We start from the raw sequence: 20,833 nt of genomic DNA, 5'->3' as shown, positions 1-20,833 counted from the left end.
CCTGATCACAGCAAGGAGAATGTGGGAGGGAGAAAGAGAGTTGGAGACAAGGAAGCAGGCCCTTGGACGGAAGCACCACAACAGCAGGGAACTCACGGGGAGGGGAGGGGAGATCCCATTGCATATCCTGCGAGTTTTGTGTTGTGCTCAGATCAAGCAAGTTGCCTGCCAGTTGGCTTTGTCGGATGACCCCAATTCCTAGTAAAAGCTTCTATCTATCCCCTTGCCTGGGTCCACACTCAAATAAAGAGTGGAGGCATCAGGTATATGTACTCAAGAGGGGAGAGGATACAAAGGCTAATAAATCTTCCAATCCTTGAATGGCAGAGATGTGGAACATTAAGCATCATTCCTTCTTTTTCTTAAAAAAAACCACACACATTCAAAGCAAAAAAACAGCACCTCTGGGGGAAGATGTGGCTTGGTCCGAGGAACAAACAGATTGAGCTCTGGTAGATTTGGCCCCCCCACCAGAGAAGCCCAGCATCAGTCAAGCTCTGGATCCAGCTGCATCACCAAGCAATGAAGGGCACAAACATTACTGTACAAAAGCAAAGGACCATCTGAAGATGCCCGAAATCTTCCTGAATCTGACTCCAGGGATCTCCCCACCTCTGGTCTTGAAAACACCCCTATAATAAGCGTGGTTTAAATATTTGTAAATTGCAGAATGCCAAAGGAAGATGCATGTTTTCTATGTATCAGAAGTAAGAACCGGACCATCATTAGGCTATGTTAGTTCACCTACCAAAATATGAAGATTGAAGTGCCTGGACTCCCGGACACTCTTTAGGATCCTCCTGCTCATCTTCTGAGCATGCCACATTGAAATGAACATGATGGCCTTATTACAAATTGCTCCAAAAACGTCTTGCAGTGGAGAAGCAAACAGCCCAGCTCAAAGCAGAATCACAAGCAGAAGCTGTGATGGACAGACGGACGGGCACTGCCTCCCCCCTCCCAACTGCCTTAGTGCCTCTTGATTAATCCAACTTCCGTCTGTTACACGTTCTGCCCACGTCAGATCTTCAGATTATGCTGCTCCCAAGTGAAGAGTCTTTCTTGCCCAGTTATCCAGGTCCAGGAGCCGCCCACTGAGCACCCTTCTGCTCCCACCTAAAGAGGAAAGATGCCTCACCTCCAGCCAACAAAAACACCTGGAACCTGTTCTTCATCAGTGCTTTGCAAACAGATCCCAAGCTGACCCTGGGCTTACATTGGGGAACATTTGCTACCCAAAACAATGCTTGTAGCGCACACCCTTCATACCAGGGGGGCTCATCATCATAGACATGACAGATCACCATAGATCAGCTGGTTCCCAATTAGCTAAGTATTGTAGACTCTCTGTTTTTCAAAAGTCAAGCCATGGACCCCCTACTTTTCAAAATTGTGGTCTCTCTATGGTAGTTTTCGTTATGTGTATGGTACCACCACCCCCCCCCCTGGGTGGGTTACGCGGACCCCTTGGGGTCCACGGACCAACAATTGGGAAGCACTGCCATAGATCATAGTCTGCTTCTGGATCAGTTGTCTGTGTGGCTTGGGAGGCGCAGGGCAGCTGGAGCTCCCACCTTCCTGCAGACCTGGTCTCAGAGAGTGGCGCTGGGGGACATGTCTCCACAGTCTCTGCCTCGCCGGGACGGCCTGACGTGCGCTAGACCTCCTCTGCCTACCCATTCATCTGTTACTAGCTCCAGGCATAGGAATGGCTGCAACCAAGCCTCCAGCCGCGACAGCTCTGGAAGCAGCCCCAGGGCACATGGGTGCCCCTTCCGGGTGGAGCACCCCCCTCCTCAACAGGCAGTCTCTCTCATTCCCAGAACCGCCCACCCACCCACAAGATCACCTCTGGCCTTGTCAAAATTCCACTTCAGTTTGCTGGCCCTCATCCAGCCCACCAGAGAGTCCAGGCGCGTCTCCCTGGCCACACCACAGATGTCACAGATACTGTGCTGACTATTATCAGCATACGGATGACACCACTGCTGACTGATGTTTATTATGTATCACATCCTGGGACGGTGTAGATGAAAGGTAGGAATGAAACTGAACAAACAAACAGGGCTGCATTCACCTGCCAGTTTACTTTGTTTTCATGACTTTTCCTTAACTGTTAAGTCCACATTATATTTCAGTTTTCACACAACGTAAAAACCACTTCTCAAACTATCGTAGTGCAGTGCAAGCTTAGTGCTCATATTTGCTTCCAGAAAAAAATTGTTTACAAATAATAGAGCAAGTTTAGCATTTGTTTCCATACGTTCCACTATATTCCACTATAGTTCTGGAAGTGGCTGTTACGTTGTGTGAAAACTCAAACATAACACGGAAATCAACAGTTGGGGAAGGCCATGAGAATGGAATCAATGGTCATGTGAATGCAGCCAAAACAGTATTTGGATAACCTGAGAGGCCTGTGGCCAAGGTCTTCCTTTGCAACATCTCCACCTAGAGGCCATTACAAAAGCAAATGCACGGCCAAAGATTTTTGTTCAGAGGGACAACCACCACAGAGCAGAGTTCGAATTCCTCAGCCAGCCAGCCAGCCAGCCAGTCTCTGCAGGCCCAGTCTACATTCCATTGCATTAAGCCGCTTCCAGGGTCGCTGAGGATTCTGCTCCTAGCAGAGGAAGGCAGACAGGCAGATGAGGCAGCTGCCCCCACCCTCCAAATCCCGGAGCAGGCTGCTTCTTCTTCCTGTCTTCCTGGAGCTGGGAGACCTGCTCTGCCAATTCCCATCCTCCCCTGGGCTGGTTCAGGTAAGAAGAGGCTGGCAGGAGGGTGTGTTTCGAGGCAGGGCTGGGGAGAAGGAAAGGCCAAGAGGCATCTGCCATGGACTGCTGTGGGCTACTTCCAAGTTCTGACACCAGCTTCCCATATTCCCTGCCTGACACTGCGATCTGCCTCAGTTCTTCAAGCCCCCTTCCTGTCAAAGTGAGTCCAGGCCCACCTATCTGCCCTACATTTCTGACTGTGAGGATGGCAGAGGCAAATAATTCATTCAGCCTCTCCTTTAGCACACCTCAGGCCCCAATGTGTGCAGGGTTAGAAACAGAGATAGGAAAGCCAGGAGCTAAAGGGCGCCTTTACAGGGCGCAGCAACGGAATGTCTAGACGCGCTTTTTTATAACAAGAATACAAAGCTGAAAATGAATGAACTGCAACTAAAATATTATGTTCATTTTTCACATGGTCTAGTCCTTCGCGTGCCCCCCTCCCTAATATCCTTAAGAGGGTCTCTTCTCCAGTCTTCAGAAAGTAGCTGGAAGTGGGGAGGCAGAAAAAGGTCCTCCTTTACTTCCACACTGCAGTTTTAATCTGAAATCTTAGGCACAGTATTTGCACCCAGAGCTCAGAAACTGCTCACGCTAATGAAATTCCCTGTCACAAAATGCGCCTAGAACAACGGGAGTTTCAAACACTGGGTGTGTCCAAAACCCAAGAAGAATTTTGCATGATGCATCATTCAACATACTTCATAAGCATTCTTATGAAGCAGCTTGACAGAAGCAACCCTATTCTGCAGGTGGTGGCAACAGGGAGGGGGCCGAGGGTACAGCTGCTTTCCTAAGGCGGCCTTCCCCAACCTGGTGCCCCCCGGTTGGTGAACTACAACTCCCACCAGTCCCACCCACCACGGTCAATGTTCAGGGATGATGGAAGTTGCAGACCAGTTGCAGCTGGAGGGCAGCATGTTGGGGGAGGATGACCTGAGGAGTCCATGCCCAGCCTCCCAGCTGGACTGTGCCAGCTGCACCACAACCTCCCATGGCAGCCTCCCCTCTCCTGAACTGCTTTTACACCATCCACCTTTCTGTAGTTTAAACAGGGACTCTTCTTGTCTGGTTCATCATGGTCCTTCCATCCCAGCCCATGAGCCATTCCGCTTTTCAAAAACAGCCCACCAGCTGCTGCTCCCTAGTACTGAAAGAACTGCTTCAGGGTCCCGCCCTTCTCACAGCTGTCCTCCAGCCCCACTGGCAGCTTCTCCACAGCCCTCATGAACCCACTGCCCAGAACTCGCCACCCAAGGCAACCTTGCTAGTGCTGAGCAAGGAACTCCTGAATCTCAGAAACCCACGCCACTCCCACTGCTGCCACCATGATGCAAAAGGTCAATGCCTGGTCAATGCCAGGTCAGTGCAGACTCAAAATTTGCCAGCAGTCCAGTTCCTATGTGTGTTGTTCTGAGCGCCCCTCTTTTAAGGTCACATATTATTATTATTATCAGAGAAACTGTGGGGTGGGATAAGTGAAGGCAAGTGACAACAATAAGATGTAAGCCATTCACTGTTCCTGCTCAGGCTGCACAGAAAAAGCATTTTGCTTTCATTCTGATTGTGCAGATAAAAGATAACAACTGGATTTCTACAGGATGGGGTATTAGTATGTGAAAACAGTCCAGATCCACTGATCCCCAGGCATGCACCTCCAGATAGTGGAAATGTCAGGCGCCATCCTGGTACCCAGGCATCTTCACTTACTCGTAAGTAGCTGATAGCCAATTATAAAATGCCCCTGACACCTGGCTAATTTCGGACATTATTGGGAAACCCTGCTCTCAACCCTAAACTCAACTGAATAAAAAAATCTCACAACAGAGGAATACTCGGGTTTTCATGCCATAACCTAGAAATAGACTAAGAATTTGCAGACAAAATCCTACACAGCCATCAAAACAATGATTTGTGAGAGATTGAAACCTTAGATTCCTCAAACAGGAAGAACCGGTTACCTTGCTTCAGAGATGCAGTAGGAAATGAATGAATAACACGTCAGAACTTCATGTTATGATGAGAACCCACAAATTAGAAAGACATAAGGGTAGGACTTGGAATGAGCATGAAATCTTTACAGCAAGAAGAAGGCATGCAACTTTTCACTGGACACCTGACACATCATACCCAAAGAGGCTCTGAAATATGTGCACGCCTCCTACCTTGACTGGCGAAATGTGAGAGTGGGACACAAATCCATGGACGCTCTCAACTTGAGAGAGACTCTTCTCAGAAACATGCACAAGCTCTGGAGCTGCTGCCTCACTGGGAGTTTCCCGGGGGGAGCCGTGCTCTAGCGAAGGAGTGTCATCGTCATCTTGAGAACGGTATTTCTGGGGGAGGAAAAAGGTTCAAAAGGAGACCAGTTTTACAAGGCAAACCTCAACAACACAACTTGCTTCCCCAACTTAAGAGGGGAAGAAGGCGGCAACAAGAGAGCTCTGGCTTCTCTGCAATGATCCCAGCACAGGCTGCCCAAGTTGCGCATCAAGGTTGCGCCCCTCGGCTTATGCAGCGGAGTCCCTGCCAGACTCCACCCCCCCCCATGTAGAACCACCCACTTTTACTTATTTATGACATTTAAATTCCATCTTTCTGCAGACCAGAATTCAAGACACCTTAAGTCAAAATGACACACGTACTCATCCCAGAAAATGCCATAAATAATAATTATTATTATTATTATTATTATTATTATTATTATTATTAATTTCATTTCTATGCCACTTTATGCTTTTAAGAAAGAAATCTCCAAGTGGCTTGCAACCTACATTAAAACATCAAATAAAACAATCCAGAATAAAGCATCAATGAATAAAGTCAAATAAAAAGTATACATTCAAGCAAAATACAAAACAAAACAAAATAGCAAAATAAAGAAATAAATCCTGGCAGACACCAAAAGCCGCCAATAAACATTTTAGCCATTAGAAAACCAGTTCTATAACCTAAACTAAAGAGCTTGGAGAAAAACAAACCATTAGCACATGAACAACCAAAAGCCAAGAGAAACACAGATTTTACCTAGTGCCCACAGGCTAGTGAACAAGATGCCAGGAGAACTCCCCTGCCAGGGTGGGGTAGGGAGAGGGGAGAGACAAAGGAAGAAGTTTTCTCCAGAAAAAGGCCACCCACAAGCGAAGGTCCCTCAAGACGCTGGGCAGGTTCACAGGCCAAGAGGAAGTCCTCTGGAAAACCCATCTGAGACCATTTCTAAACCACCATTTAGAACTGTGCCCAGAAATGAGCCAGGAGCCAACAAAGTCCCCTGGGAAGAGCAAAGCCAACAGGCTCATAACCACAAGCCCCTGGTCAATAGCCTGGATGCTCTGCTTGACCCAGCACAAGCACTGAGGAAAGTGAGTCAGGATGTGACTCACGTGGGGACACCTGGCACGAGGCCATCCTGGAACCAAAGGGACTGATGCACCAAATGCACCAAATGATGCTGGGAAAAGGCATCCCGGTGGACCAGTCGCCAAGGCCATCTAGGCATAGCCAGCAGGCCCGGGCTTTCCATTGAATCTTTGAGGAGGGGCTAGACTTGAAATTATATTATGAAGCATCGTGCCTCTGTTGGTTGAAAGAATGAATGAAATTAGAAAACACAGAAATGTTAGATTTGGAAGGTTTTGACAACAGATTTGGTTGCCACGCATATTTGTGGTTGGATAAGAAGCGAGTACATAAGGGTTTTGAAAATCATATAATTCGAAGATCTCTCATTGAAGTTTGGGATAGATATAAAAAATTATTGGAGCCAAAAACCCCATATTGGTTATCTCCATTGGAGGTGTTGAGCGTGAAGAAGATTAACATGAGGGGGAATTGGGTGACATATGAGAGTTTAATAATGAAGGTGGGAAGTAAATGGAAATTGAAACCATATGAGGAAGTGAAAGAATATGTTAATGATTGGCTGCATTATTTTCAGATTAATGAAATGTTTAAAAATGGTATAGTACAAAGAGGTTTTGCTGATAAGGAATCAAGGTTTCAACAGGAAATATTAAAAAATGAAGTTAAAAACTTATCTAAAATGTATAAATTATTATTGGAATGGTATACAAAAGGATGAAGAGGTGAAATCGGTTATGATAGATTGGGCCAAAGATTTTGGATATAATATACAACTGAATGATTGGATAAAATTGTGGAAGGAAGGAATGAAATTCACTGTGTGTACCACAATAAAAGAAAATGTGATGAAGATGATGTACAGATGGTATGTTACACCAGTGAAGTTAGCAAAGATGTATAAAGTAAGTAATAAATGTTGGAAATGTAAGGAAAAAGAAGGAACATTTTACCATATGTGGTGGGAATGTAAAAAAGTAAAAAGCTTTTGGGAAATGATATATAATGAGATGAAAAAAATGTTGAAATATACATTCATTAAGAAACCAGAAGCATTTTTACTAGGAATAATAGGAAATGAAATTAATAAGAAAGAATGGAAGTTGTTTTTATATGCAGTAACAGCAGCAAGAATATTGTTGGCCCAAAAAATGGAAACAAGAAGAATTACCGTATTTTTCGCACCATAGGACACACCAGACAATAGGACGCACCTTGTTTTAGAGGGGGGAGAACAAGAAAAAAAAATTCTCTCCCTCTCTGCCCAGTGCCCCTTCAGCGAAGCGGTAGGAGGCGCTGCACAGAGAGGGGGAGAATTTCCCCCCTCTTGTTTTCCCCCTCTAAAACAAGGTGCCGTTTAAGGTGCGTTCAGACGCCTTCAGGCGGCTACCTTGGAAGCCTGGAGAGCGAGAGGGGTCGGCGTGCACTGACCCCTATCACTCTCCAGGCTTCAGGTTCCTTTCGACCAGCCCCAAAGAGCAGATTGGGGAGCAGCGCAAAGGTGCGCGGCTAAGGAGGCTCCTGCCATAGCCGCATGTCACCTCTCCAGCTGGGAGAGGGTCCCGGGGGGCTTCTTTAGCCCCGTGTGCGCTCTCCCGGCTGGAGAGATGGCGCGCGGCTAAGGAGGCTGCTGCAATAGCTGTGTGTCACCTCTCCAGTCGGGAGAGAGTCGCGGGGGGCTTCTTTAGCCCCGTGTGCGCTCTCCCGGCTGGAGAGATGGTGCGTGGCTAAAGAGGCTGCTGCAATAGCTGTGTGTCACCTCTCCAGCTGGGAGAGGGTAAGCGGGGCTTCTTTAGCCCCGAGCGCGCTCTCCTGGCTGGAGAGATGGCGCGCGCGGCTATAGAGGCTCCTGCCATAGCCGCGCGTCACCTCTCCAGCTGGCAGAGAGGTCGCGGGGATATGCTGTCTTCGCTCCATAGGATGCACACACATTCCCCCTTCATTTTTGAAGGGGGAAAAGTGCATCCTATGGTGCGATTGAAGAATGGAGAATGAAACTGACAGATTACGCGGAACTTGATAAATTAACAGGAAGGATCCAGAATCGACGTGACCAGAGATTCACTGAGGACTGGATTAAATTTACAGAATATATGCAAACATTATGTGACAATCAAATAACATTTGTAGGTTTTCAGGAAGTTCTGTGAAAATGTAAGGTAGAAATATTGTTAAAAAAATAAGGGATAAATAAGATATTAAGGTTGGGCAATATTAAGTGAGAAATGTGGAAGAAGTAAATAGAATGGAGAATCATCAGAAAGGCTGAGGGAAGTCATAAGGAGGAAGTTGCTGGAGGTTTTGCTAAATATGATTAGAAAGGAACAATTAGTTAAAGGTATACAAGTGGGAGCTAAACATTATAAATTGAGGGCATTTGCTGATGACCTAGTATTGACTTTACAGGAGCCAGAATCTAGTACTAAAAGGGTACTGGAACTGATTCAAGAATTTGGACAGGTAGCAGGTTTTAAGTTAAACAAAATGAAAACTAAGGTTTTAGAGAAAAATTTAACTCTGAACGAGAGAGAGAAGTTCCAGGAAGAGACAGGATTAACACTGGTCAAGAAAGTGAAATATTTAGGGGTTAATATGACTGCCAAGAATGTGAATCTGTTTAAGGATAATTATGAAAAATGTTGGATTGAAGTGAAAAAGGACTTAGAAATATGGTCAAATTTGAAGCTATCATTGTTAGGCAGAATTGCTGTGATAAAAATGAATGTATTGCCAAGGATGTTGTTCTTGTTTCAAACATTGCAAATCATAGACAAGACGGATTGTTTCAAGAAGTGGCAGAGAGACATTTCTATATTTGTCTGGCAGGGCAAGAAGCCTAGAATAAAATTTAAGATTTTAACTGATGCTAAAGAAAGTGGTGGATTTGCCCTGCCAGACCTTAAACTTTACTATGAATCAGCTGCTTTTTGCTGGCTGAAAGAATGGCTGCTTCTTGAAAACACGGATGTGCTGGATTTAGAAGGTTTTAACAATGTATTTGATTGGCATGCATATTTGTGGTATGATAAGGTAAAAGCACATAAAGCATTCAAAAAACATATTGTTAGAAAAGCATTGTTTAATGTTTGGATAAGATATAAGGATTTGTTAGAAAATAAAACCCCAAGATGGTTGTCACCAATGGAAGCGAAGGCACAGAAAAAAGTCATTATGGAGGCCAAATGGCCGAAATATTGGGAAATTTTGGAACAAGATGGAGACAGGGTAAAATTGCAGAGTTTTGAAAAATTAAAAAACAAAGTGCGAGATTGGCCTCATTATTACCAAATAATGGAGGCATATAATTTGGAATAAAAAATTTGGCTTCCAGGTGGAAAAATCAAAATTGGAAACAGAATTGTTAGATCCCAAAACTAAGAATTTGTCAAGAATGTATAATTTGCTGTTGAAATGGAACACTCAGAATGAAACGGTGAAATCTGCTATGATTAAATGGGCACAAGATGTTGGACATAACATTATGATGGCTGACTGGGAACAGTTATGGACCACAGGTATGAAAGTTACGGCATGTAATGCCCTGAGAGAATTTAATGAAAATGATTTACAGGTGGTACATGACACCAGTCAAGCTTGCAAAAATTTACCATTTGCCCGAAAATAAATGTTGGAAATGTAATGAGACTGAAGGTACAATTCTTTCACCTTTGGTGGACATGCCCAAGGATTAAGACATTCTGGGAGATGATTTACAATGAAATGAAAAAGGTATTTAAATATACCTTTCTGAAGAAACCAGAGGCCTTTCTCCTGGGCATGGTCGGCCAATTGGTGCCAAAGAAGGACAGAACTTTCTTTATGTATGCAACAGCAGCAGCAAGAATACTCATCGCGAAGTATTGGAAGACACAAGATTTACCCACCCGGGAAGAATGGCAGATGAAGTTGATGGACTATATGGAATTGGCGGAAATGACTGGCAGAATCCGAGACCAGGGAGAAGAGTCGGTGGAAGAAGATTGGAAAAAAATTAAAGATTATTTACAGAAATATTGTAAAATTAATGAGCTATAGAAAAATGGTGGAATGAAGTTATATGGCTTTGGCAGAAATGTTATAAGGAACTAGGTACAGATAGATTGTTAATGTATTAAAGGGAAAAAACAAGGTTAGAATATGTTAAGATTAATTACAGGACAGAAAATAGATGAAGATGGAAAGGAATTGCTGAAACAGTTAATTGAAGTGGAATACAAAAAGGGAGGCGTGAGGAAGTCAATGAAACAAGTGAATGAAAGTTAAGACTGAAAATATTGGAAGTGTTTTTAATTGTTTTTGTTTTCTTAATTCAATGTTTTATGTAGTGTTTTTGTTTCTGTTTTTGCATTTTATTATGTTGATTTGTTTAATTCTTTTTCTTTCTTTTTGTAATCTTTAAACTCTTAATAAATATTATTTTTTTAAAAAACCAGAAAGAGGAAGTTGGTGATAAATAAGATGTTTGTTTTGTATGTTTGTTTTTATAATGGAAAATTAATAAAAATATTTTTTAAAAAAATATTTGAGGAGGGGCAGGGTACTTGTGTGTGTGTTGAGAGGCCAACCCATCCCACCTTACCCAGGGGGGCACTGGCTGAATGGGGTGCCAGTGGATATTTATTTATTTCATAAAATTTCATTAAAAATTATATACTGCTTGGGTGTAGAAAAACTTCACAGCTTATCCCTACTGTGTGTTTCAGGTTGGAGACTGCCTGAGCACTCAAGCAAAAAGGCCATGCTCTGCCTTTTGTTCAGAGCCAGGCGCTGGGAATTCAAGTGCTCTCTCTCTCTGCCCTGCGGCTCCCAGTTCTCCCTCTGCAGACAGAGTGCTGCCAACTCCAGCATTCACCCACCCGTTTCAGTGCAGTGGGCAAATGGCAGTTTGCAGCCCTCCCGCCTCTTCTGCCCAGCAGTCTGAATCATTCTGAGAACAAAAGATGGCCAGGAGGAGGAAATCAGCTGTCACAGGGAAGAATCAGACCATGGAGCCAAGGGATTATTTAAAGAAGACGACCAAGAGGAGGAGGAAGAAGAGGAAGAAGAAGAGACCTTTCTCCTCCTTGATGGAATAAATATCTGAAGTTCTGCACAAGAACTGTGAAAGGCACACAACCATTGGCACTCAAGAAACAGCAGCTGGAGCTAGGAGCCATGTGTCGGTCACTGTTTCATTAGGCCAGTAACAGAAGCCAAAGATATGGTTCTTCCTTTCTGCCAAGACAGAGGATACTGCAAATGTGAGTAACACTGAAGTTGGGCTGGCGTTGGTACAGGTCAGGCTATAATACTGCTCACATGTCCTAGGCATGTTATTTCTTAGCCCGCTTGTGCAAAAAGCATACCAGAAATAAGCACTTGTTTGGCTTGCCTGGTCCTTCAACCACCACCGTTAGCACCGTTAACAGAGCATTTTAATCATTTCCCATGGACTGGATATGCTTCAGGAGTAACAGCAATAAACAACTGGGGAGGGCACCAACAAACATACCTGCAAGCACCACTGGGACTCCCCAGGCTTCACTGGCCTCCGGGACCAATAAGTTTAAAATGGTACTTTGAAAAAAGACAGCTGCACACAGAGTGCTTGGGAGCATATGCAGAGACAAACCTTGGCAGCCTTGTGGAAACCACAGAGGAATGTGGAGATGCGCTGCACCTCACCCCAGGCCAATGCTGAGGAAGGGGAAACATCATGAAACCTCAACTTGTGCCCCCCCCCGCAAAGTTATTGTTCCATCACTGGTGGGGAAGAGAAGGAAACACGAATCTGAAGTTGCAGGCAGCATCTATAACCTCTCCAGGGCAAGTTTTCTCCTCCTCTGCTCACAAGCAGCATGCAAAACACAGCCTGAGTGGCAGAGAAAGTCTTAGCTGCCATCCAGACACTCAGACACACTATTTATTTGTTTAAATTTCCACAAGGTCTCAGGGCAGGTTACAACTATTTTAAAACACATTAAAATCTGTTACAACAAATCATGGTCAAAAACACAGGGTGGGTCCAAATATGTCTCAGGTGTCAAAAGCCAGGGAAAAGAGGTGCCTCTTCAGCATATAACAAAAGCTACACAACAAAGGTGCCAGACACACCTCTCTGTGAAGGGACTGGCTATTCAGCCACTAAATTAAAGGGTCCGCCTAGCACTGGGTACTTGCAGGCCACACTGGAAGTTGGAAGTGCTAATATACAAACTGCTGAGATTTCACATGAAACATGCAGCCAACAGGAAGATTTTTTAAAAAGAATGGAGCTGAACATTTTTGCCATTCCCCAAGAGGGGCAGCTGTGAGGCTGAAAACTCTTTATTGCCTTCATGCAACCCTCTTCCCCATTCCCCCCCCCCCAGTGCCAACCCCAAAGCTGCCTTCCAATCATTGCACTTTCCCTGCAACATTTCAGTTGCCAGTCAGTCCTCAAAAGCCCTGGCTAGGTCAACTGAACTTGCCTGAAGATCCTCTCAGAGGCAAAATGGATGCTTCAGCTGCTCTCTCTCTCAAGTATCTGGAAACCAATCGCCGCCTGGGGTATCTCAACCCACATTCTTATGAGGAAACCCCCAAATACTGGGTAATAACATGCATTTCACTTTTTTAAAAAGGAGGGAAGAAAAAAAAGCCATCAAGTCAATCCAAGTGGATGCTTTGCATTAAAGGTCACTATGCCCCCTTCATTGCTCCATCACAGTCAACACAGCCCCCCAAGCCCTCAGGTGTTCCCCCAGGAGGCTTCCATTCCGACAGACAGAACCCTTGATAGCCACAGAATAAAGCAGGAGCAAAACATTTAAGATGGCAATTAATAGAGCTACTTCCTGCTGTAGATACCTTTTTATTACTGTAAGCCACCCCAGGAGCTCAATAAACAAAAGAACAGGGTATGAATATTACAAAGTCAAAACGGTAACTACAAAAACATGCCGTGCTTTGCCAGGGCAGTGCTTCAGCCTTCCCCGGAGGTTTGTCTACTCTGCCTTTCAATTGTTCTCCTGCAGAGGGTGCGTGTGCAATATCCCTCTTCCACAAGGCACACAGAGATCGCCACTGACTGCCTGCCTGCCTGCCCCCAGCACGTCACCAAAAGCATATGACTTAATCCCATCCCATGGCATAATTCCATTGCTACAGATCCCATTAACAAGGAGATGCTGCTAATTTATTTAGATGTGCCAGAGGTTCGCCAGAAGCCCCGTTCGGACCCACCTTGCATCCAAACATTAAAGAGACAGGGTTGCTGCTGCATGTTACTTTGCAGTGGCACAGCACTGGAGAAAAGCAATCCACGTTTGTTGTGCTAGGAGACATCTTTTCAGACCCAGGACACCTCCATCATTCAGCAACCGAGATTCACGAAGAATGCTTTTGGAAAGAAGGGCTTGCTGCCTGCCTGGGACGTGTGGGTCCATGATCCTCTCAACAGAAAGCTGAGACAGAAAAACAGCACGGAATTATTTCTCGTGGCAGAAGTCCCCACCGCCTGCGGGATCGAGCCGAAGAGGTCCATGTGTCCCTTTCCAAGAGGGTGGCTCCCTCTTCAGTTAGAGAAAAGGCATCAGCATGGAGAGAACTCTGCAAGGGCTCCCTTTTGGAATCCTCTTGGCCAGAAATCTCCAGGGGGGGGGGGAGAAGGGGATGAGGGAGTTCCACCTGCTGCAGGCAAAGGAAGCTCCGCTACCTCCTCCATAAGGATAAAAGCGGCTCATCTGGCCGCAGCCACTGCTCCCTTGATGCCAGATGCTGAGGGGGAGGGGCAAAACGCTGCAGCAACCGACCCATCGTCATCGCAGGGGGCACACACAAGCACACGCCAGAGAGAGAGAAGCTCCAGCAAGCACATTTCCGACTGCAGCAGGAACTTGGAAATCCAAGTAAAGGCAGCCAACTTCAAAATATCCAGCCACTCGCTGCACATTTCCTGGTCCAGGCAGGGAGGGCTGGCACCTGGAAGAGCCAACCAATATATGGGGCATCCTGAAGCTGTCTCTCCTGGAGCCCGTTTCCATGGGTGAACGGAGACATCGGGTATCAGCAGAGGTTTCATTGCAATGGCAGGAAAACGGAGGGGCAGCCGTGTTAGTGGGTAGCAAAGAACGATGTTAATTATTGCAGCCTAAGTATGTGGAATGCTTCACAGTGAATCAGCACCAGGAATGAAAAGCTGACATCAATGTGGGCAGCCATGAATCACCCAGACATTCCCATCAGAATAAAAGGGGCTTCCCTTCTCACCACTGTGCATTCATTTCCAACCCACAGACTGCAATAAGAGTTATTAGCACTGTAGGGTCCTGTTAAATCTATCCTGCCTTACAGCCAGTTTCGCAGGGCTGGACAATGGCTTTGGGGCAGCAGGATTTATTGCTGAGACTAGATAAGGATTTGAAATAAAGGGGCAATCCAATAGCAATATTCACTGCTGCCTTAAAGAAATTGCAGGAGAGAGGATTTGTTGTTTCATCTGTCACCTCAAACAACAAGCTCTTGCACTTAGACCTGGAACTGGCAGAGCAGACAGTTCATCTGACCGTTATGCTGCCGCCTAAGGGGGGACCATCTATCAGCACATGGCACTTTTGATGCAGGGTCCCTGCTTGCACTGCTTTGGAACAAAAACACAGGGAAGCAGCCAGTGCAAGGCAATGTGGTGCCCCCCCTGCCCCTCCAATACCAAGTCTAGAAAACAGACACAACCCTCCCAAGGACAGTGTGGCCATGGAAAGGGTAAAAACAGGTGGAATTTCAATCCCACTACACTGCTAACTTCTCAGAATAGTTTGGACCCGCTTTGAGGGGCTAGTTTAGTTCTTTTGCGCTCCTCCCCCTAGGAGGAGGGGGGCTTTTTTAGCCTAAACCGCACTGGCAGCACTTACTTGGTCCAAGCATGGCTGTTTTATTCCAGGACCAGTTATTTTACTTGGGCTCACCAGCCCTCCTAGCCAGGTACACACACAGAAGAGGGGGGAGAGGACCACACCTGAACTGCGTGTGATTCCTTCTCTCTCCGACAGGGAACCTCTTCAGCTTCAGGAACACCTTGGAAGCCAAGTGATGGACTGGAGGGCCACATCCAGTACACAACAACTGGCAGTTAATGTGTGTATCATTTTCACAAACATCGCAGGCGGATCATTCCATGTGGTTTTAGAATAAATGATTTAGACTAATTGCCCTCAAAATAGGAACACTGCAGATCTTTTTTTCAAATGCCTGGTGTGTTTCCATTTGAGTTCATCCATACCTATTCTGCGAAGGCCTGCTTTCTAAAATAACATAACAGTCAGACAGGCTCTCCAAGATTTAGCCAACCTGGGCAAGCAGCATAAAAGGGGCAGGATGCGGTCCTTGGGTCCATACAGTGTTGGGGGTAGGGAATCACAACAAGACCCACCCCGCCAGGCACACCCAGAGAATGCATTTGTGGCACATTAAGAGGTTGTCTTGCCTAACAATACGATGGACAAAGACTCCCACTTCAGCAAGGCAAGGCAATGGCTGCCTTGCAAACATCCGCTTGTCCAAAGGACTTGCTCACAATCATCCCAACCAGTAGAATACCAATGCATAGATGGTTTGGCCATCTTTTCTCATTGAAATCAAAGCAGCCAATACAGCGGTACCTCGGGTTAAGAACTTAATTCGTTCCGGAGGTCTGTTCTTAACCTCAGGTACCACTTTAACTAATGGGGCCTCCCACTGCCACCGCGCGATTTCTGTTCTCATCCTGAAGCAAAATTCTTAACCCGAGGTACTATTTCTGGCTTAACGGGGTCTGTAACCTGAAGTGTCTGTAACCTGAAGTGTCTGTAACCCAAGGTACCACTGTCCATGGAACTCTACCGGACTGACATTGCCTATACTAGAAACATATATGGTTCACAGGAAACCATGGTCCACAATACATCTCTAAAGCCAGCTTTAGAAACAGAAAATGCATATACAAGGAGAATTTGTCTCACGGGAAAAAAGGCCCGTTTAATTCATGGAAAGTGAATAATAATCAACAGTGACAATATGCTAAAGCCCTGAAGTACACGTCTGATTCTGTGACATCTGGTTATAAGGAACTGGGGGCCGGATGGTTTAAGGTTGCCGGCTCCCTCCAGCAGGATCAGCCTCTGAGGGGCTGCTGCTCCAAGGGGGGGGGGAGATGCAGCAGCAGCAGCAGCTGCAGCTGCAGCAAGAGAGGCTTGGGGGGAGTGCCCCATTTTTGGAATTCCCTTCTTAAAAGAGGTTCAGTGGCACCCTCTTCATTTTCTTCTCAGCATCAGCTGAAATCCAGGCCTTTTCATTCTATTTGGTTTTAATACTGATTGTTCCATCTGCTGTAATTAGCTATTTGCTGTGTTTTTAATATTATACTTTGTGAACAGCTGAGAGCTACAGCTGAAGAGTGGCTAATATAGGTTTGAAATCAATAAAGCTGGAATAGGCTTACAAAAGATTATGGAAGCAATTCTGGGGCCAGCATTACACTTTAGGTCTCTCTAGGTACATATAAGAGACCCAAGATGAGACTTTGGTGAAAAAAGTTGCAAAGTCACAACAAAGGGCTGCAAAGTTTTCAACATTAGGAATACAAAAGTTTGGCATAAATAGAAGATGTTTATAAATCTCTGAAAGTTTTCGTCCTTATTTATTATATCTAGATGCTTTCCTGCCCTGATATTTCTGAGCACACATGAGAGAAAGTGATCATATTCCTGCAATAATCTCATCCAGACACAGTGAGGATACGCAGAGCTCCTCTTCTGTCTTCCACAGAGACTCAGCCACCTGCAAACTGCTATTGCAAAGGGCCCACAATTCCTTTCTTCCCATTGCTCAAAATGGATGCAACACATCCAACCCTTTCATTTTCCTCACAGTGGTTGTCAGAATAAGACATGGCTTTTGCCAGCAGCAGAGGGCAGCATGTCTTCTCTATTCCTGAACACACTCCAGAACCATGGAATCACAGAATCAGGACTGGTCTCTTCCCTGACACACAGAATGGCAGAGGTGGGAGGAACGCCCCCCCCCCCCCCGGTCACATCGAGTCCACCTTTCTGCAATGCAGGAAACAGAACCATCTTAACCAAAGGTAGGCACTTTTCAGCTTATTTACACAATAAATACACACTGTCCTTTGTTAGGGTGCCTTATAAATGAATAAAAACTTACGTTGCAAAGTAAATAGAACAAAACTACAATAGTGGAAGAATGCAGACATTTTATCACAAATTTATGCCCTAAAACTCCTGAATTGGTGGGCTTGGCCTTTAAGCCAGTGGTGGATGGTGGCCATTGGACCAGGTGGATCCTCAGGAGGCCACAGACAGTGCAGTGGTTGACTTGCTCTGGGTTTCTCCAAAGCTCCTTCCATTGCAAATATACTGTGCACACGTAAGCACTGCAATTGTACAAATGTGTAACCATGTAAAAGGAAAGGATATCTATAAAAAATAAGAATTCATTTCCACTGAATTTGGGGATCAAACCTGGGACTGTACCTGCAAAGCACATTCTCTTTCCCCAAAGGTCTAACAGATGGAACATGGGAGTTTAACTTAAGCATTAGTTATGCGGTTGGTATCCTACAGTCCCCAAGAAACCACCTCCCTTCTGTATTTGAGTTGTTTGAAATATTATTTATATTAAACAATGGTGGCCAGGATCTAGTTATAAACTTTAGCTTCAAGATGTGTAAATGTTAACAAAGGTATAAGATGTCATACTTCAGAAGCAGAGGTGTTGAAAATAATTATAAAATACTGACGGTATAGTAGGGGAGGGAGAGATGCCAAGGTGGGGTGCTGTTTCTTTGATCATCAAGATTTTGAAAGACGCTTCTGTTTTGGAGACTACCAGTCTTTATACCAGCTACAGTCATCACAGCAAAAATGCAAGTTGATATTATATGGCAAAGAAACTGCCACAACTCACAATAAAAGGTATGTCTGACACCTACATTATTTAGCTTCTGAAGAATGCTGAAGACACACCTCTCTACCCTGGCATTCGACAAATGAAATGTCTATTACCCATCTTATTACTGTGATTGTTAAGTTGTGTAAAACTGTTTTAAATACTGTGTTTTAATGTTATAACCTGCCCTGCGACCTTACGGTGAAGGACAGGTAATAAGCAGTTATAATACTAATGATAACGGCAGCACCCAGTTGTTACATTAGGCCCATTGTAATCAATAGGCAAGTTACTTTCCAGCGGGTTTTCTCTGTCTCAGGCTCCCTATCGCTAAGGCATCAGGAAGCGCTACAAGAATGCAAGGCTGCCCTATTACTAACCAAGGCTTTTCATTTGCTTCAGGTGTTTATAACAGAATGTGATAAAACATAGGGATATTGATAAGGGAAGGCAATCTGAACATTAGATTCCTTCAACATAATTATATTGGTATTATAATAGTGAGGTATCACCGACAGCTTAAAAAAATCTGCTCCTCACCAATATTAAAAATATCTAAATGGAAGATTCATGTTCCAAGAACAGTGTGCAATATGCTGAAAACCACAACACACACACATGCAAGACAAAATAAGTTAAAGAAATGTAACTTTAAAACATACAGAATCCTTTTGTAGCATATTGAACAACTGATTACTTTGAGTAATACAGAGATGGAACTGATGTGATTAAACCACTTATTTGTAATCTTCTTTGAACAGATGGTATTTTTAGTGCCCCAGATGTTAACTTTATGGTTAATATTATGATTACCTGTGAAGTTTTGTTGTTTCAAAAGTGTGAAAATTAAAAAAGGAACAGCATAATCTATTTTCAGTATATTTTATATGCTTTTCTTTTACATGTTTTTAATTTTCTTGGCTGTTTTGAAATGTTGCAATTTTATTAAACGATGGGTTATACATTTCTTAAAATAAATAATACATGACCTGAACACTTCATTCTGCGCAGCACCAGCTCACACTGCTTGAGGCAAGTTTCTAAACCCCAGAACAGCACCCTGCTATACAGAATGAAGCCAAAACCTCTTGGAAGGTTCACTATAATAATAATAATAATATAATATAATAATTTATTATTTATACCCCGCCCATCTGGCTGGGTTTCCCCAGCCACTCTGGGCGGCTTCCAACAGAGATAAAAAATACACTAAAATGTCACATATTAAAAACTTCCCTGAACAGGGCTGCCTTCAGATGTCTTCTGAATGTCAGGTAGTTGTCCATCGCCTTGACATCCGATGGGAGGGCATTCCACAGGGCGGGCGCCACCACCGAGAAGGCCCTCTGCCTGGTTCCCTGCAACTTGGCCTCTCGCAGTGAGGGAACCGCCAGAAGGCCCTCGGAGCTGGACCTCAGTGTCCGGGCAGAACGATGGGGGAGGAGACGCTCCTTCAGATATACTGGACCGAGGCCATTTAGGGCTTTAAAGGTCAGCACCAACACTTTGAATTGTGCTCGGAAACGTACTGGGAGCCAATGTAGGTCTTTCAAGACCGGTGTTATATGGTCTCGGCGGCCGCTCCCAGTCACCAGTCTAGCTGCCGCATTCTGTATTAGTTGTAGTTTCAGAGCTTGGAAGGTCCAGAGAAGTTTTCCTACTCAGGGACTGACACTCTAAATGGACTCTAAATGTGCAATGCCAGTTATCTTAAGGACATCGACCCTGGATCCAACACAAATGCAACACTCACTTAAACATTCCCTGAGCTCAAAACAGAACTCTAAGATAAAGCTGTCAGGCAAAAGACGAGACTTCATCTGTTTCAGCCATCAAGGCAAAACCCTTTGAAGATGACATTTGCGCAAACAGAGAGTAGGTATGAAAGGATGCATTCATTTTCCTACCATAAGAAAAAGTCACAGGCTTTCACATCTATTGCTCTAAAAAGCCATCACCTGTAAACTGCCAAGATACTCTCATTAAAAGTTGTCAGATTCTATTCTCACATGCAGACTTGATGAAGCAGTTTTCGTTTCATTCCAATGACTGTGCTTGCTGAAGGCAGAATTACGGGGGTGGGGGTGGGCTTTTAAGCGTCTCACAGGAAGAAAAAGGTCTTCAATAGTACAGAGCACGCCAGTCCTCTCTCAGCCCACCTTTTGCGGGACCCCCATTCCGCTTCCCCAAGTCAGGACGCTTGGCCGTTTGCAAGCAATGAGGAAGACTGTCCACTGTAAAGCACTGGCCAGCATCAACACAGCCAAGATGCCCCTGAACAACATGGAACCTTTGTGTCATAGGACATTTAAAAATGGAATCCCAATAAAGCTTCCTCAGATTAAGATAACCATTAAAAAGGGAAGATTAAAGGTTATGTAAAACTAGCATATGAGTTCTATTCTGAGAGTTCAAGCAAAACAGCAAGAAGATGCTCTAGCATTTGTATGCATTCAATACCATAAAGTATTAAGTTGAAGAGAAAATACATCCATTTACATGCACTCGTTTTGTGTCCTGCTAAGCAAGCTAAGATATCCCAGAGGAGGCTGAGTGACTGGCTTGAAATGAAATTCTCCCTACAAAAAGTTGCAAAGCATGGAAGTTAACATACGGCTTCCCACAAACATAGCCACCAGCCCTGCTGAAACTCTGTCTCTTACCTTGGTGGTTACAATGCAAAGGCAGTCCATTGCTCCACACAGCCAGTTAGTTTACTTTAAGTCCATTATTTGGCCTGTGGTTGTTTACTGAAAACTGGGGGGGGGGGGAGAGAATAAGGGGGGAAGAGG

The 20,833-nt window shown here is 44.7% G+C and overlaps 1 protein-coding gene across 5 annotated transcripts in view; it reads right to left on the bottom strand.

The window, feature by feature from the left end:
- Positions 1-20,833, bottom strand: part of DLG1 (discs large MAGUK scaffold protein 1) — an 83,517-nt gene that overhangs the window by 54,475 nt on the left and 8,209 nt on the right. For all 5 annotated transcript variants that reach the window (XM_081862291.1, XM_081862292.1, XM_081862293.1 and 2 more), the window contains exon 4: positions 4,943-5,113. In XM_081862291.1, coding sequence (XP_081718417.1) covers positions 4,943-5,113 — 171 coding nt within the window. The remainder of the gene's footprint in view (positions 1-4,942; positions 5,114-20,833) is intronic.

This window comes from Podarcis erhardii, assembly GCF_964252035.2.
Source record: "Podarcis erhardii genome assembly, chromosome: 5".
Classification (NCBI taxonomy): Eukaryota; Metazoa; Chordata; class Lepidosauria; order Squamata; family Lacertidae; genus Podarcis; species Podarcis erhardii.
Note: the sequence above shows the minus strand (reverse complement) of the source record. Positions and strands in the feature narration are given on the sequence as shown.